Genomic DNA, 16,910 nt, shown 5'->3' with positions numbered 1-16,910 from the left:
ATGGTGTGTTGATGGCAGCAAGGATTGATCAGAGTCTGATCCAGGAAGATCCTGCTCTTAAATGAGAATGGCTGTGTGCACCAGGTTCTCTGTTAATAGGCACATTCCCTGCCCCCACTGGGAGGTAATTTACAAGCCCGGCTTCCGAGTGTAATCTCTCTACATTGTGCTGCTCCACGGTGCCTCCCAAATTGCAACATGGACCAGGTCTATAAAAGGCGCTTTGGAGGAAATGGCAGCCATTCCCGCATGCCTGCCCCTGCCCCCACCGAGCAAGTGAACACCCAGGTGCTCAGCAGAGGAATTAGCCTGCCTTTCAGGAGATGCTAATGAGGCAAGTTGGAAGCAGATGAGGTTCAGCCAGGAAGGAAACTGTTGGGCCCACAGAAGCCCTGGGCACCAGGGGCTGGCACAGAGGCCAGACAGATAGTCCTCACAGCAACCTGCTTCCCTTTGGGGGTCAGGGATGGAAAAAGCTGGATCTCCTAAAAGGAGACAGAGCCAGTGAGAGTGTGCAGGGCCCCAAAGGGAGCAGCAGGCTAACTCAGCAGGCGAGGATGTTTTGGTAAAAGGTGGCCATCAGCAGGGCTAGCCGCTGGCCACCTCCTGCAAAACAGAGAGTTCACTGACACCCATGCTTGTTTGGGCCCAGGGAGACAGAGGTGTAGGCAGCCACGGCCGCTCCAGGGTCTGGCTGGAGCTGTCCCTGGTGCTGACGGTCTCACTCTCGTGCCCAGTCCTTCCAGCTCTCGTTCTGTACTGCCACGAGGGTTTCAGCCATGGACATCCACATCCAGCCCCCATGTCCACCTCTAGAAAAAGGAGCTATTGGCTCCAAGCTGGGAGGGTTATCAGGCAGCAGCAGCAATGAGAAATTGGGCCACGGAGCGATTTGAAGGTCCTGGTGTTTGATCTATTGCGGGGCTGGCTCCTTGCAGTTTTGCTGCTCCCGAGTTTGGTGACCTGAGAGAATTAAAGCTGCCTTAAATACAGTCTCTGTTGGCTGTATATTAATCAAGCAGGAATCAAAAGTCACAGCATCCTAGGGAAGTAAGAGCAGGAACAGACGGCTCCCCCCCATCCTGATGCAGCAACTCTCAGTGGGAGGAAAGGCCGGGAGCTGCTAAGAGCAGTACAGGGCCCTCAGCTGGCTGCCAACTTCCCCAAACCTCCTTGCCAGTGAATTCTCAGAAACCTCATGCCTTGGAACTGGAGAGTTGTGTTGGTGCCAACACATTGCTGGACCCCAATGCTAGAGTGGATCAGGAAAGGGGACGGATTTTCCTCCCAGGATCAAGAGGGAGGAGACGGTAGGGGGTTGGCAGGGGTGGCAGCCTCAGAATAGCTTCACACCTAACTCAAGACAAGCTCCCACACTCCCACCAGATAGGCACTTCCCCTGCTCTTGGGCAACTTTTAGGGACTAAAACACATCAGCATCCACTGCCCCATCTCTGCTCACCGGGCAGCAACTCACACAACTTCCCTGGTGTATCTTAGGCTGCCGGGAGGGAAGAGGCTGCCCAGGGTCCTGCCTAACCCTGCCTTCTTGCTCTCAAAGCCTGAGAAAGGAACTCTTATCTGGCCTCTGTCGTTGTGGAGGTGTGGGGAGGTGAGTCTGTAGGTTACTGTCTGCATCTGTTCCTTTGCTTCCTGGCAGATATGCTTGTCCCCACTCGAGTCCTGGGACAAGCTCAGCTCCCATGAGGCTTCGTTAGAAGGACCTTGCACCCCCTCCTCCCGCCGCCGGCCGCCTCGTCACTCCGTGGCCCAGCCCGTCTGCAGCTTGGCACTGGCTCCCTAGCAGTGCATCGGCCTCCCTAGGGCCACGCACTTTGCCAGGACAGTAATGCCTCTCCGGGCCTTTGTGTGCCTCGGGCTCCTAATGAGCTTTTAATGAGCTGATGCTTTGGCTTTAGGGGGCATGCAGGGGCAGGAGACGAGCAGAGTGCCCGCCCCTCACATTCTGTTTCCCGAGGCCTTGCGGTTGCTTTTTAACTCACTGAGTGCTGGGGCTGGGGCTACAGGCAGCTGCTTTTTCCAGAGTCTTTCAGGTTTGGTCAGAGTTTGAAGGTCCTAGCTTCAGAGTCACCGAGTGCCGGGGTTGGGGCTACAGGCAGATGCTTTATCCAGTCTTTCGGGTCTGTTCAGAGTTTGGAGGTCCTAACTTCCCAGTCCTGGGGTGCGGGGTACCCCCGAGCCACCATTCCCTCCCCACAGTGCTGCACTTGCTCTCCATGTGACCTCTCCTTGCCCAGTGCTGGAGGAAGGGATATTGGTTTCTCTGTTAAGTAAGATTTTCTAAAAATTGATGGCAAATGGGAGCACCCAGCCACTTCATTGCTAGAGGTGGACCCTTGCTGCCTCCACCCAGGGGTCAGCTCAGACCCACCTGCTGTTGATGGAAGAACAAACCTTGACCTCTTCCCACGGGTCTCTACTCAGGAACCCCGAACGCTGTTTCCTCAGTTCAATTCTAACCGAACGTGGTGCAAATTCATGCCAGCCACAGCAACGAGAGCTACCCAAATTGTACCCACATTGTGTGTACCATCTTCCCTTTTGGAAGCCCTGAGAGTGCAGGGCTCCTGTTCCCCACTCAGTATGCAAGAGCTGTGCTCACTCAGCCCCCTCCCTCTACGCATGGCTTTGCTCTACAAGTTTTGGTCAGTGGCCCCAGTCCCTCCTGGGAGTTACAGGGAGTGGCAGTGGCTTCAGCTTCCGGTCTAAGTTCCCCCTTGTCACTCTTTCAAAGCCTTCACCCTTTGAATAAAATGAAGACGGAAAAGGTTTGTGTACGACATGAGGCAGAATTTCTTGGCAGTCAGCGTGATAAAAACCTAACTGGGCTCCCCGGAGAGACAGCAGGGTCTCCCCCAGTGGAGAGCTTCAAGGGAAAAAAAAAGGAGAGCACGTGTCTCTGAAGGCTTTGGTGTCTGCCAGCTAGAAGGCCGGGGACTGGGCGACGTGATGCCACTTCCCCTTCCAGCCCCATCACTCTTGTCCCTGAGGGCTCCTTTCTTCTTCTTCATTCTGTTTTTTTGTTTTGTTTTGTTTGTTTTTGTGTTTTTGGTGAGATAGAGATTTACTCTTGTTGCCCAGGCTGGAGTGCAATGGCATGATCTCGGCTCACCGCATCCTCTGCCTCCCAGATTCAAGTGATTCTCCTGCCTCAGCCTCCCGAGTAGCTGGGATTACAGGCATGTGTCACCATGCCTGGCTAATTTTGTATTTTTAGTAGAGACGGGGTTTCACCATGTTGCCCAGGCTGATCTCGAACTCCTGACCTCAGGTGATCCACCCGCCTTGGCCTCCCAAAGTGCTGGGATTACAGGCGTGAGCCACTGCGCCCGGACTTCACTCTGTTTTTTGATTGGGGGAAAGAGGTGACCTCAAAGCAAGAGGCTGGAGTTGACCCTGATGCTGAAGGAGAGCAAGTGGGGGTACCAAGAGTGATTTTAGTGGTGAGTGCCTCCTGGGTGGGCTGCGTGGAGCAGCGAGTGATATGGGTTTTCCCTGGCTGGTGTGATCCCTGTCCTGGCAGGAGCAAAGGCTGTCATCAGTCATGTCTGCAGTGGGGGCCCAACCATCCAAGGGCACTTCACTGGATACCCAGTCCGAGGTGGAGTCATCATCTTCAAGCAAATATACAACTTCCCAAGCCATTCAGGACTCTCTTTTCTGTAGCCATCCATGGTCTGGGCACAAGGGTACCAAGCACACATGCACCGGCTTGGGCAGGACAGGAGGGCTTGGGGCTGGTGGGTCAGCTGAGTGTGGGGTGAGGGCCCAGGAAATTGGGCGCTGCATGGAAGATCAGCTAGGAATGCTGAGGAAGGGCTTCCTTGGTCCAGCAGCAGCCCCTCTCCTTGGCATCATCACAGGGCTCAGCAACCCACGGAGTCCTCGCGACCTCCTGCAGGAAATTTGAGATAATTGCTGCACAGACGGAGCAGCGGTGTCAAATGACTATTACATTAACAGATTTGGTTTGGGGTTGATCCTGTTAGGAGAGAGAGCAAAGGGCTAATGATGAGCATGTTCACAGAAGGGCATGAGCCCAGCACAGTAGTCGAAGGGAAGAAAAGGGCTCCTGTAAATCCAAGTTCCAAGTCTTGCCTTCTGGCCCAGATGCTGCCTCTAACTAGTTGTGTGACCTTGGACCACCTCCGTGATCCTAAAAGGGTCATCATGTATCCAATGGGCATAGTTACATCTTCCCTACCTAACTTGTGATGATACATGAAGGCTCTTTGAAAAGGTTAGGAAAGCACTGAGCAGATACACAGTATTGTTACAGTTAGCAATCAGTAATAATAAATTGCCATTCTCCCCCTTTGTGTGCTTCTGTTCCTGGGAAGTTTAAGCAAATGGCCAGGCTCTTGAGCCTTCAGATGAGAGACAGAAATCAAAGTGCCCCCCTCTTCCTTTGGCTTCTGTGGGATTCTGGGCCCAGTTTGCCAAACAGTGGCTTGGCCACAGCTGGCACTGAAGACCAAAGATCTGTTTCTCCCAGGCTCTGCTCAGCCCAGGCTGTCTCCTTGCCAGGAGCTCATGGCCCAGATGCAGCAGGAGCTTGCAACGAGCTTTCCAGGGCCGCAGCTCCCAAGGCCTCTTACCCACCGAACCCTGGGGTGGAACATCACAGTGCTGGCTGCTTTCAGATGTTCCTTTTGCTTGGTGTAGAGCTCGTTCCCCTTCCACAGAAGAGGAGAAAGGAGAAGTCCTGGGGGCTCATTTAAAATAAAGCTTGGCAACAGTGCTGAGTGGAAGGAGCAGAGTGTGCGGCACCCACAGCCCCTTCTCTGAGCGCATTCCTCCGGCTCCTGGGCCCCCAAGGGGAGAGGAACTTGCAAGAGAAAGATGTGCTTATAACTGCAACCCTGTGCAATCCTGGCTCTGCCCATATATCTCAAATGTGCCCTTCGCTTTCAGTCTCCCTGTATTTATTATGTTTAATTTTGCTGGGACATGGTTGTAAGTGAGACGGATGGACCCGAATGTGGCTGGCAAACGCCTCTTAATTAAACAGATAAATAAACTTCCTTTGCACGCCGATTTTTACTTTTGCTGCAGTCTCTGCTGGGGCCAGGGGGACAGTGCCAGTGGGTGGGGGACCCCCGCTGAGCCAGAAGGTGGGTGCTGGCCCCAGCAGCCTGGGCTGGGCTTAGCTTTCCCTCTGCACTGCTGAGGACCCTGGCAGAGGGGGTTGGGGGTGGGGAGCACCCCAGCAGCCCTTCCTCGCAGGCGGGCCGGTGATGGTGGTGTGAGTGGGCCCTCTGCTGGCCACCTCCAGCGAGGCCTCACCTGCCAGGGCTGCACCGACGGCTCATCCCTGGGCTTGCTTCACCCCTGCTTGCAGGGAGCCGGCTTTTCTGCCCTTCTGGGGAGATTAAACAGGCCAGAACAAAGTGGAAGCAGCCCCTGACTCCTGATATAAGGAAGTCGCCTCCTCTGGGAATCTGAGAATTTCTACATGTTTAAAAAAAAAAGCTGACGAGTTTCCCATCCCCAGCCTGACCTTGCCCCATGGTGTCTGCTGGGGGCATCCCATGAAAGCCTCAGTGGCAGCTTCTCCCTGACTCCAACCCTGTTGCCCTGGCTGCTGAATTGGGACATTAATTCTCCTGGAAAGTGTTCATGGTGATACAGGACTCTAGCTGGTCAGAGTGGCTTCTTGGCTCTCCCCACACCCCATCACACACACACAGGCACGCACACATCCTCCCATCCCTGAGCCATGCCCACCCCACCCCACTGTGGAGATCCAGTTCTGCCACTCTGCCTCTTTCGTCCCCCAGTGCTCATGCCCAAGCCCAGGCCAAATACCCCAGGGCTGGGGCAGGAAGGTCTGGCTCTGCGGAAAGCACGATGTATTTGTCGATTAAGGCTCGGCTTGGCGCGGCTGAGCACAGCTGCAACCAGAGACTGTGAGCTCACTCCTTGTCCTGGGAGTGCCGCTGCCAAGCTGCACACTGTCCTCATGGCGCGGGAGAAGCCTGAGGATGGTCGGCCTGGGCGCCTGGAGGGGGAAAGAGGGGCAGGAGGATGAGGAATTCACTCCCCTTCCTCCCCTAAAGGGAGTGTGGAGTTGCTTCCTTTCTGCTGCGATTTGCCATGTGCCACCTTGGGAATTTCCAAAGGACATGGGTAGGGGTCAGAAGAAACACTTCCCCAAGTCATCTGACCACAGGACTCATTTGGCCCACCTTTTGTTAAAAACACAGGCCACCTTGGAGGCTAGTATTCCCCTGCACGCCTTTTAGCAAATGCTCTTCCAGGGAGAATCCTGTGTGTCCATTTCACAGGTACACACCGAAGAGACTCAGGGCATGTGGCAAGGTTACGTGGGCCAGGATTTCCCAGGCAGGCACGCTCAGGGAAGCTGGGGAAGACACGCCCTGCCCAACTGGAGGAGAGGCAGTGCCTGCACCCTCCAGGACCCCTACCAGGGAAGGTGACATAGGATGGGGGCAGGAAGGAGCCAGGAGATCTCCAAAGCCTTGGAACCATCAGAACCTTTTGAGGTGCCTCCCTTGCCTGATATTTATAGTGGTGCCCAGGAGCGCAGAAATAATTACAGCTCAGTTCCTGCCTGCCTAACAAGGCCCTTCTCAGATTCAGGGCGAATGGGATATTTTTTCTTGCCTCTTTTTTTAAGTAGTGAATATTAGCACTGGAGTGACAGCTCTTCCCAGCACGCAGCCTCCCTCCGCCCCAGGAGCGGGGGCAGCAGAGCCACCGGGAGCACACGCTTCCCCCACCCTCAGCTCAGGGCCACCCACCCCAGTCCACAAGGCACCGGGGACTCAGGAGGGCTGCACGGGGCCTGGGGAATCTGAAAAACTTTGTACCGCCCTGGTGCCAGGTACTGGAGGTAGGAGGTGATGAGGGCATGCATGGTTCCTGCTGGTGGGGTCCGCAGAGTCAGGCCTGCGCGACACTCTGAAACAATCACAGCAGAGCACTGAGGTGCATGCTATTCGGTAACTGGCTTGTGCTGAAGCACAGCATAAGAGGCAGCAGGCACACAGGCCCTGTCCCAAGAAATAAGCCAAACACACACGTTCAGATCCTTTTTCTGGAGGTATTATTTTCATTCCATTCTGCTATTCTCAGTCCTTTCTCTCTGGAGCTGGGTGTGATGAGCCGCCTGATGGAGGCAGGTGTCCAGACATGCTCCTGGGCCCAGTGCAATCTGGAGGTGAGGCTGGAAGGCAGGTGGCTAGGCAGAGAGGCACACAGGTGACCAGATGCAGGGCTGACAGAAGTGATGCAGATGCAGATAGTGGGGAAAACACCCTGGCTTTCTTTGGGCCAATGACTGAGCTCAGGGGTCCAGGGAACCTTCCCTGGCCACACCCCAGATCTGAGCTCTCCCTGTCCTGGGCTGTCAAAGCTCTCAGTAGATTAGGCTACAGTCTTCATTTACCAGCTTGGTTTCCCCCTCTAGACGGTGTGCTCACTCCAGGGCAGAGAACTTGATTTCTGCAGCCCCAGCACCGAGCACACTGTCTGCATATAGTGGTTCTCAATAAGGAAAAACGGTAGCATTGACTCAAAGAGTGGCTCTGTGTCAGGCATGGCTTAGGAAGCACTCCCAAATCCCTTTCTGGAGGCGATGAGGCTCGGATTCCACAGGAGATACTTGGTCATAATGGTCATAATGGCAAATTAATGAGCAAATGATTCAAAGGCAGGGCAAATCTGGAGCCTGGGTTTAGGCTGAATGCTATGTGGCTGTCTCGAATTCCTAAGCATCCTCCAGGGAAGGTGCAGCGGGGCAGTGGTGATGGACAGGTGCCCAGAGAAGACAAAAGAGGGATGGCTTCTGGAACAAGCCAGAACAACCTGACTCAGGAGGGAGACAGCCAGAGCCACTCCAGGGCACCACGCTCATGAGGAGCCCTTCTGCAAGGCTCAGGTGGCAAATGCTACAACCCACCTCATCCTCCTGGCCCAGGCATGCCCGACCCTTGCGCTGGGACCCCCCACCACTGTCCTAGGCTGGGAAAGCAAATTACTGACAGCAGGGAGGGCCTCATCAAGTCCATAGCCAAGACCCTGTGGAGCCAGACAAGCCCCCTATCCTTGTCCTGTGCCAGCACCACCCCAGAGGGACCACAGAGCAGGATTTCAGGTCAGACCACATGGCTAGATGGCCAGCTCGCCTGCCTCGTCTCTCCCCTGAGCCTTGTCTCCTCCCGTCTGCCTCCTTCCCGGACTCCACATCCCAGTTCCTCTACGAAGATGAACATGGGGCACCTGAGAGAATGGTCCCAGGTGCCTGCACCTACCTACCTTGTTCAAATGGAGCCTCCTAAACTGGGCATGGAGAAGCCACCCTTCTCTCCCTCCCCTCCTTGCTCCCTCTTCCTCAATGGCCCTCAGGCCACATGTCCTGCAGTGGGTGCAACAGGGATCTCAGACAACATCTGACCCGTCTCTCGGGCTGGATGTGGAAACCAAGGCCCCAAAGGGACAATCGACCTTCCTGAGATCACACAGCAAGTGAGGGTCCAACATGACTGCCGGGCCAGCCGTCTCCCCATGCCAGGTGGCCCCAGGTCGGCCTCCCTCCAGCTCAGGGCTCACTGTCTGCAGTGAGAGGAGGGGAGTCACAGGTGCCCTAAGGTAGGACGGGTGCGTTCAGAATGGGTACTGGGTGCCTGGGATCTGCCCCTTTCCTGGAAGGCGTGAGGTTAGGCATGACCCCACTGGCTCTGCCTCTGACAGTGGCCACTGGCAGCCCATCCCTCTTGCAGCCAAGCTCACCTGTGGCTTATCCTGGTAAACTGAGCCTGATCCAGGGGGCCTCTGGTGAGTGTGGACTCGGGGTAGGCCAGTGGGTGTGTGTGGCCGCTGAAGCTGCAGGTGTGTGCGCAGTCACAGTGGTGGAAAAACGGGCACTGCCGAGACCTCTGCCACATGCTGAATGGGGCAAGGAGGTGGGGATCTATGCACGCCTGTCCCGTGGGAGCGAAACACGTCAAGTCCAGTGTGTCTGGCTACTGGGAGGGGAGGATGCATTGTGGCCGGTGCCCGTGTCCCCCACCCCCATCTAAGTATCCACAATACCAGGTGCCTGTGGCAGGAGGCTGGGATGTATGATGGGGTCTGGGGGCCAGCAGGAGAGCAGGAGACGCTCCTGGAGGCTCTGGTTGGATTTCCAAGCCCTGGGCAGCCAGAGAAGCCTTCCCCAGCGCGGAAGCCTCTGCGTAGATGCCCTCATTACATCACCGACATCCCCGCCACTAAGCCGGCCTCCCTTAGGAGAGGCGCTTCTCTGAACGCCAAACAGGACGAGGCGCCTTCCGGTCGGTCGGCCGCAGAGCCGGCGGAGTGGCTCCTCCTCTCCGCAGCGGCCGGAGGACGGAGCGGGGGCAAAGGGAGATTCCAGACCCCCCAGGCCGGGAGCAACTGCTGGCAACGGGGAGGAGGACGGGCGCGCAGGGGCCGGAGCGTGGGAGGGCGCGAGGGAGGGCTGCCCCGGCGCCGGCGGGCGAGGGGTTAAGTGTGGGATCAGCTGTTGTGCTGTCGCTCCGGATTCTCTTCCCTCCGCACGGGGCTCCGTTTGATGTTGGAGTACGCCAGGGACTCCCCCTCCCACCGCTACACACGCGCGCACACGCGCGCACTCACACACGCACACGCACCACTCTTTGCAGACAGGGCTCCGGAGGCTCCAAAGTGACTGACTCCTGCTCTCGCCCGCTCGCCCGATCTCTCGCGCACAGACTCTCTGGCCGTATTCTCGCGCGCGCTCTCTCCGGCCTCTCCGCCCGGGCAGGGGGAACACCGGGCAGAGGCGCGCCGCTCTCCTTTCGATGCCTCCCTCTTAAAGAGCGCCACGAGGGGGAGGGGAGGCCCGGAGGAGGAGGAGGAGGAGAGAGACCGGGAGGGCGCCCGGGAGGCAGGGCGCGCGCACACTCCGAGGGACGCAGCGAGCGCAGAGCCGCCTCCGGCCGCCGGGCGCCCCCCTGCCGCCCCATGCTGTGCTCCATGGCGAACTCGGGCTGCCTCCTGCTGTCCAACTCCGGCAGCATGCTCCCGCACTCCGTGCCCTGCCCGCCCGCCTTCCTCTACCTCCAACAGGTAAGCGGCCCCCAGCCCGGCCCCGGCCCCCGGCCCGGCGCACGTGCGCCTCGCGCTGCCGCCCACGCCCCGCACTTGGCCGCCTCCGCGCCGCCGCCGCCGGTGGCCCCAGCTGCGCTCCCCGCGTCATGGCGCCCGGGCTGGGGTAGGGGGAACTGCGCCCCTGCGCGGCGGCCGAGCGCGGGGGCGCCCAGGGCGCGCGCGGCGCGGGGCGGGGGGGGGCCGGAGTTTGGGGCGTCGCTCGCAACTTTTCCGAAGGCGCGGGAGGGGGGGGCGGGCGGAGTCTCCGGGGAAGCCCGAGGGGAGGGGGCGGGGGTTCTCGGCGCCCGGGTCACTTTGGGGAACTTCGCGCCGGGCCGCTGGGGACTCGGGGCGGGGAGCGGGGCATCCTCCCCGGCAGCGTCGGGAAAGCCGGGGGGCGCGCGGAGGCGGCGGCGGGGGCGCCGAGCTCTGCTGCAGCGCAGACCGCGCGCCGGGCCTCCGGGGAGGCGGGGGAGGCGGGCCACCCGCCTGGCGAGGGAGGCCCCAGGAGCTCTGGCCGGGGAGGGGGCTGGGGCCAGACTTTTGCAATCTTGGGGCCTGCGCAGGAAGCTCCGGCTGGCGAGTTGGGGTTGGGTGGGGGCAGGAAAGTCGGCGACTCTGAGCCCCCAGATCCCCAGGATGCCCCGTGGGGAGGTGCTCACAGAGCATCAGCAGCCGCCTGCCTGCCGGCCGGCCGGCCGGCCGGGCCGTGGGGGAGGGGACGGGGGTCCTGCGCTGCCACCCAATGCGGAATTAGTGCAATCCCAGGCCTGCACTGGGGACAGAGGGGGGACTCCCTCGTCTCCCCCAGGCCCCTCGGCCTCTGTGGGCCTCAGTTCCCGGCGCCAGCCTGGCCCGGGCTTCAATACCCTGGCTTCACCCACCTTAGCTGCCCACACCTCTGGGCCTGCCCCTCCCTCCCGGCGCTGTGGCGTCTGCCTTGTTTTCGGTTCCCACCCTCACCCTCTGCTTGGGCCTGCAGGGGTGGGGGCGGCTGCTGGAGGAGCCTGGTGGGATTGTGAGCGCTTCAGGCTGCATCCTGGGGCCTGCAGGGCCCAGTGAGAGGGATTCCCATAGGACCCGTTCTGCACCCGGTGTTGGGGGCTTCGAGCCTGGAGAGAGAGAGTACAGGGTGCCCACCCCAAGGAACCTGGCCAGGCCAGGCCAAGAGTCTCCATGAAGATGTCTCCCCACCCCCGCCTCCATGCACACGTTGGAGGAGGAATGGAGAAGAGTGAGTGTGTGTGTGTGTGAGTGTGTGTGTGTGTTTCTTGGAGAAATGAGAGACTCCAGGGGTCTGGGTCTTTGGGTGATGGGTTCTTACCTGTTTGTGCCCCTTGGCCCTCCAAGGAGCTATAGAAGGTGGTTTAAGGAGGAGCAATGGACAGAGAAGGCAAAGATGGGCCCTTCCGAGCTGGCCCAGGGCAGCTAGCCCCTGGGCACTTGGGTCAGCCAGTTACAAGGGCCCATGCATCAGTGACTGCCAAACATAGCGGCTGCAGAGGGACAGGGGGACCGTGTGATGGTCAGGAGCAGAGGCTGGTGCACGAGCAGAGGGTGGCCGGCAGTGGCAGAGGGTGGCCAGCAGTGGCAGAGGGTGGCCGGCCGTGGCAGAGGCTGATGCAGGAGCAGAGGGTGGCCAGCAGTGGCAGAGGGTAGCCGGCAGTGGCAGAGGGTGGCGGCAGTGGCAGAGGGTGGCCGGCAGTGGCAGAGGGTGGCCGGCAGTGGCCTGCAGCCCAGGGCCCTTGATCTTTGATGCCACCTTCCCAGGACCACCTGTGACATCTGGGAACTCCTGGACACAGCCCAGGAGCCACTGGGGAGCTCCCAAACTGACAGGCAGGAAGTCATCCAATCCCAGGCCATGGCCATTGCCCTAAATTCCCAGTTGACACTGAATCACAGGGAGTCAGGACAGGCCTCCGAGGTCAGGTTCCCAGCCCCTCCCGGTTTTCCATGAGCATAGGACTGACTTGGGAATCTCTGGGGTGGCCAGGTGAGGTTATTGGGGGGCAGATCTGCCCTACAGCCACCCAGGCACGGCAGGAATGTCCCAGGCAGCAGGAAGTGCAGCTCTGGGTTCTGCAGGTAGAGTGTAGGATTTAGAGTAAGGGTCCTGGCCTGGAGACCAATCCATGGTTTATTGATTTTGTTGTCTTAGTTATCACCACTCTGAACCTCAGTGTCTTCCTTGGATGACATAGTCCTCACAGGCTGAATGTGAGGGCTGAGTTAAGATGAAGTAGAGGCAAGCCTCCGAAAAATGGCAGCCACGCATTTGGCGCTGTCTTGATAGACTTAGACCTGTGCTTATAGTTGGGGTGAGTCCACCAACATTACCCACGGGGAAGACACCCCGATTTCTCCAGGGCTAGGTGAATGCATCCCTGACTTGTGGCATTTGGAGCTTTCTGTAGGGGCAGTGGGAAGGCAAAAAGATGTCCAAGGAGCCATAGTCATCCCGAATTGTCCCGGGGAAAGCCAGAGCCTGCTGTTGTGCTGGGTTTTGAGCATTCACTTTCCTTCCCTCGCCCGCGGCTGTTCTGCTGGGGTGGTTGGCCTTGTGTCTCAGTGGACTTCGGAAAGGTCTAGAATGCAGCCATTCCTGGCTATTTGTGGGTGTATGTTTCTTAGGGGAGCACACACAGCTGGGGCAGTCCAGAACCGTTACGAAACAAATAACGACATTTAGTTTGGGACCCCACTTATCCCAAACCACCTTTGGAATGAGCCAGAGCCCCTGGAGGTAGAGGCCGCAGGAGGAGGGGCCTGGGGCTGTACCTGGCCAGGCCTGTAGAAATGAGAGCTGGCGGCGCTCTCCCAGGTGGGGGCTGCAGGTCCTCTGCGTGAGTGAGTGTTGGCGCCATATGTAGGCTGTATATTCAATCTCAACAGCACATTTGATAACAAGAGCGGGAGCAAAAGACGTGAAATCAAGCAAGACAGGAGACGTAGTTTGAGGCGCATTAAGATGCAGCATTTAAACAGGCACGCTTTGTAAGCCTATAGTCTTTCAAACTGGAAATTACCAACTAAAACCTCACGCAGCAGAATTCCGTTCTACTGACGCATTAGCCTTCTCCTGCTGCCTTGGGTTGGACCCTAGGTAGGCTGGGGATGGGGTGTGTCCCTCCTGAGACACAACAGTTCTGTGATTAATTAGAGGCACTTGTTGTTTGTCCCTCTGTCTTCTCAGCCCCTCTCCCAGCAGCGGAGGTGATATTTCTGAGTTCTGACCATCCCGGGATGATTTTGGGTCATCTGACACCAGGAGAACTCCAGCTGTGCATTGGGCTCTGGCGTTTGTTAAGAGCTCACAAGGGGTGACCTTGGGCCGCACTCACTTCATGCCCTTTGAAGCTTTCCTGCCTGCTCAGCCCACCTCCAGGAGCCCCACTTAGGGGCCGGCCTAGCTCCCTGAAGGGCAGCCCAGTGCCATGGTCCCCCCACACCTGACCCCTCCTAGGAACCCTGAAGTTTTTGTTGCTGGTGCATTGTGGCCAGTGAGGAGGGTTGGGGCTGATACTGGTCACCTTTCAGGGCAAGAAGGAGCTCATCTGAAAATCTAGACCATCAGCAGGACTCCCTGGGAGGCCCTGGCCTGGGATCCGGTGGAGCAAGTTCGAGAGGATAGGAGGAAAAAACCCCAAGCTCGAAAAATGGGATTTTTGTCACGGTAATTACTTTATTATTAAACTGCAGTGTCCTATAAAAGAGAATCTTATTCCATCCGATTGCAAGCCAGTAAATGGCTCTGGGGAGAGGGCTGTGAGTGCTTTAAAGTATTGTAAGGGGAGGGGAGGGGGCTGGCCGGGGGAGAGGGACCGGCCCTGAGAGGACCCAGGGCCTTCCTGGGGGACGCGTCGTGAATTCTGTTGCTTTTGCGCTCCGTGTGTGCTCAATCAAGGTGAAATCACAGATAGTCTCCCTTGCCGAGGTAAACATCACCAGGCACCGGAAGCTTCCGTGGAGGATGCCGTGTTTCCGCGCAGCTTCACGGTGCCCAGCAATTGCTTCTTGGAGTTGTTGATAGCAGAGCACATTCCCTCCGGTTGTGGAACCCAAAGGCTCCGCCGAGGGGCCAGGGGATTCTAGGGTCTGTTTTGAGATTCATTAGGAGGCACTGTTCTTATTAATAATCATTCTCTTTTCCCTCTAAGGTAGCGAGGCTGCTAATCACAAGCATTTTTAATCAGGATTAATTACTGTGGCAGACGTAGCACCACCCCTTGCACCTTGTGTTTAGTCTCTGTTCCCTGGGCTGTTGATGCCTCCCCTGTAGACCTGGTGGGATTCCAGGAACCCCATCTGAGACACGCTGGCTCACGGGTCAGCATGGCTGGCTAAAGAGTATCCCACCACTGGCCAGTGGAGGGAGGAGGGCGCTGAACAGCAGCTCGTGCACCCGCGGCAGCATCCATTGCTGCCCAGGTCTGGTCTGCTGCCTGCAGCCACATCCGAAAAATCGTCCTGTTCACTGGAGAATTTAACCAGACAAGTAGTTGAGGTCAGGTGATGTTTATTCTGAATGAACCCACGCAGTGGCCCTGTGCCCTCACTCCCTGGGAATGATTAGGGGGAAAGGATGGCACTTGGTCCTTGCTTTGAGCCGCACATCCGTACAGGTGAAACCTCTTTACCCTGATGTCATTTGGTTACTGAAGTAGCTCGGTTACATTTGTGGGTTCTTCCCCAGTTTCATTCCTTGGCAGCTGACGTCTGTTCTGGAATCTGCTGAGGGTGTGGACATGCACGTTTTCAGTTGGAGAAACTGAGGCACGGGGAGGTTAGGTCACGTACTACCTTGGGAAGCTGCTGAGAAGCAGAACCTGGATTCCAGCCCAGGCAGCCAGATTTCAGAATTGGGGCTTGAGTCCATGTCGCTTTCTCCTGAACAACGAAGATTCGGGAAGTTCTGGTCCTTTTCCAACCACTTTTCTTGGCCATGTGCAAAAGAAAACATGCATTATCTGGAGGCTTCTCGAGGCTTAAGCTCTTTCTTGGCTTTTCCTGCAACTCTTTAGCCTGTCTCCCCTGAACCCTGACACCCAGCGATGTTTAGGAGATTCCTTTGGGTTCAGAAAAGCGGAAGGGTCCTGTCTCGGAAACCTCCACATAGTGTCTTGTTCCATGGGGTGAGTGGGTTTCTCTGAGCAGGGAGCTCTAGCTGGCTGGACACAGGATAAGCATGGCTGGTGGACGTGGCGGCGGAGGGGGAAGGAGCCCGTAGGAGCCGGGCATTGATGGCCGAGGAGACAGCTCTGGCCCTGGGCACAGACGGGGGCTGCTCGGCGGAGGAGCGGCGGGTTGCTCAGTGTTGAGACTCGGCGGGGCATGTGGGCTGTGCGCAGCCAGCAGCCTCGGACCTCCAACTTCCCTGGGGGTCGTCTCTGCTCAGAGACTGGGGCTCCTCCCAACATGGATAGATGTGTGTTTCTCAGGGGCTGGAGAGGGCCGGGGCCAGGGATGGTCCAGGCAATGGGGAGCAGCTAACTCTGCGCTTCATTGAGGGTGGTAGGATTTTTCGGGTCCATTAAAGAGGCTGCAAAACCTCATCTTGACAGCTGAACAGGCTAAGGTTTGAATCATGTACCAGTTCCCAGGAACCACTAGTAAAATCTCCCCCACCCCTGCCCACGGAGGGTCTAGGAAGCGGGTCCACCTGCACCCAGGCTCTGGGATGGACATGGAAAGAATGCCCATCCCGACCTGTCCCACCTGAGGACCTGGGCTTGGTGGGCAGCATGGGTGTGCCAGTGTGCCCCCTGGCTCTCCAGCTGGTATGGGCCAGAGGAGCAGGTTGGGCTTGTGGAGGGGGGTAAGCTGAAGGCCATTCGGCATGCTGGGAGGTTAGCAGAGGGCAGAGGAGAACGCTGCAGCCATGCAATGAATGTGCCTCCGGCCTCTCCTCTCCAGCCTGGCACTGCGGGGTGTCTGCTGCCCGCTAGACCTGCGGGGCAGATGCTGAGCCACACAACTTGGGAAACACAAACGGCTGCCGTCCTTGGAGGAGGTGGAGGCCAAGATATCCCAACCCACGTGCCCTTCTGTCTCCTGTCCTCTGGTCCTGGGGACACAACCCAAAGGTGGCTTAAAGCAGAATATCAGGTTCCAAGGCTGGGGAGAGGGCGGGGTTGAGAGGAGGAGGCCAGTGGTGGCCTTGGGCCAGCTCTGGGGAGGTGCTTGCAACCCCTGGCACCCAGCTCAGCTCAGGCTAGGCCCATGTGGCACCTGGACCAGGACAGACAGTCCCATGAGCAGGCGTCCAGAGGGAGGTCCGGAGCTCCTGGAGGTGTGGGACCCAGGGGGCATCGTGGGGTCAGTGGGGACTGGGGGAGGCTAGTGGATTCCGACCCGGTCTGGGGCAGCAGCTGGGACCTCTGTGAAGGAGCTTGCAGGTCACCGTCTGTCTCTTCTCTTGGCATCCTTCTCTGAAGTACTTGTCTCGGAGCTTCCTAACCGGCCTTAACCCTTTTTCTTCCGCCTTTGTGATCAGCTGTGGCCCCTAGAATTTTCCGTGCTTTTAATCTTCTCCCTCTTCACCTGTTTCTTCCTTCCCTGCGTAATTTATCTCCTCTCTGCCACGGTCATTTTTTTTTCTCTGCTTCTCTCCTTCAGGGAGAGCCACCACTACTTCCTCCCGGAAGATTCCAGCCCCTCTTCGTCCTCCAGGCTCTAACTAGGCCCCTGGGCAAACCCCTCCAGCCAACCCATCCACCAGGTGGTGACTTGGCTCAGGGGCTGTGCGTATCTTGCAAATCACATTACTCGAGACCAGCAGGACTGACTCCGAC

General features: G+C 58.0%; 1 protein-coding gene and 1 long non-coding RNA gene across 7 annotated transcripts in view; one reads left to right on the top strand and one right to left on the bottom strand.

Moving 5' to 3' along the window:
* Positions 1 to 6,769: 6,769 nt before the first annotated feature.
* LOC134760503 (uncharacterized) lies at positions 6,770 to 9,526 on the bottom strand. Its single transcript, XR_010138021.1, has 3 exons — positions 9,079 to 9,526; positions 8,776 to 8,966; positions 6,770 to 7,225 (listed from the first exon to the last, which is right to left on the bottom strand). It is a non-coding gene; the product is annotated as an uncharacterized LOC134760503 (long non-coding RNA).
* A 33-nt stretch (positions 9,527 to 9,559) lies between these two features.
* The window catches only part of RBFOX3 (RNA binding fox-1 homolog 3), a 94,685-nt gene continuing 87,334 nt past the window's right edge, over positions 9,560 to 16,910 (top strand). For 5 of the 6 annotated variants that reach the window (XM_054535829.2, XM_024235165.3, XM_054535835.2 and 2 more), the window contains exon 1: positions 9,569 to 10,095. In XM_054535829.2, the coding sequence (XP_054391804.1) occupies positions 9,991 to 10,095 (105 nt within the window). In that variant the 5' untranslated portion in view covers positions 9,569 to 9,990. Of the gene's footprint in view, positions 10,096 to 16,910 lie in introns of all 6 variants that reach the window. The other variant, XM_054535836.2, reaches the window with a different exon arrangement.

The sequence above is a fragment of the Pongo abelii genome, chromosome 19 (assembly GCF_028885655.2).
Source record: "Pongo abelii isolate AG06213 chromosome 19, NHGRI_mPonAbe1-v2.0_pri, whole genome shotgun sequence".
In the NCBI taxonomy this organism is placed as follows: Eukaryota; Metazoa; Chordata; class Mammalia; order Primates; family Hominidae; genus Pongo; species Pongo abelii.
Note: the sequence above shows the minus strand (reverse complement) of the source record. Positions and strands in the feature narration are given on the sequence as shown.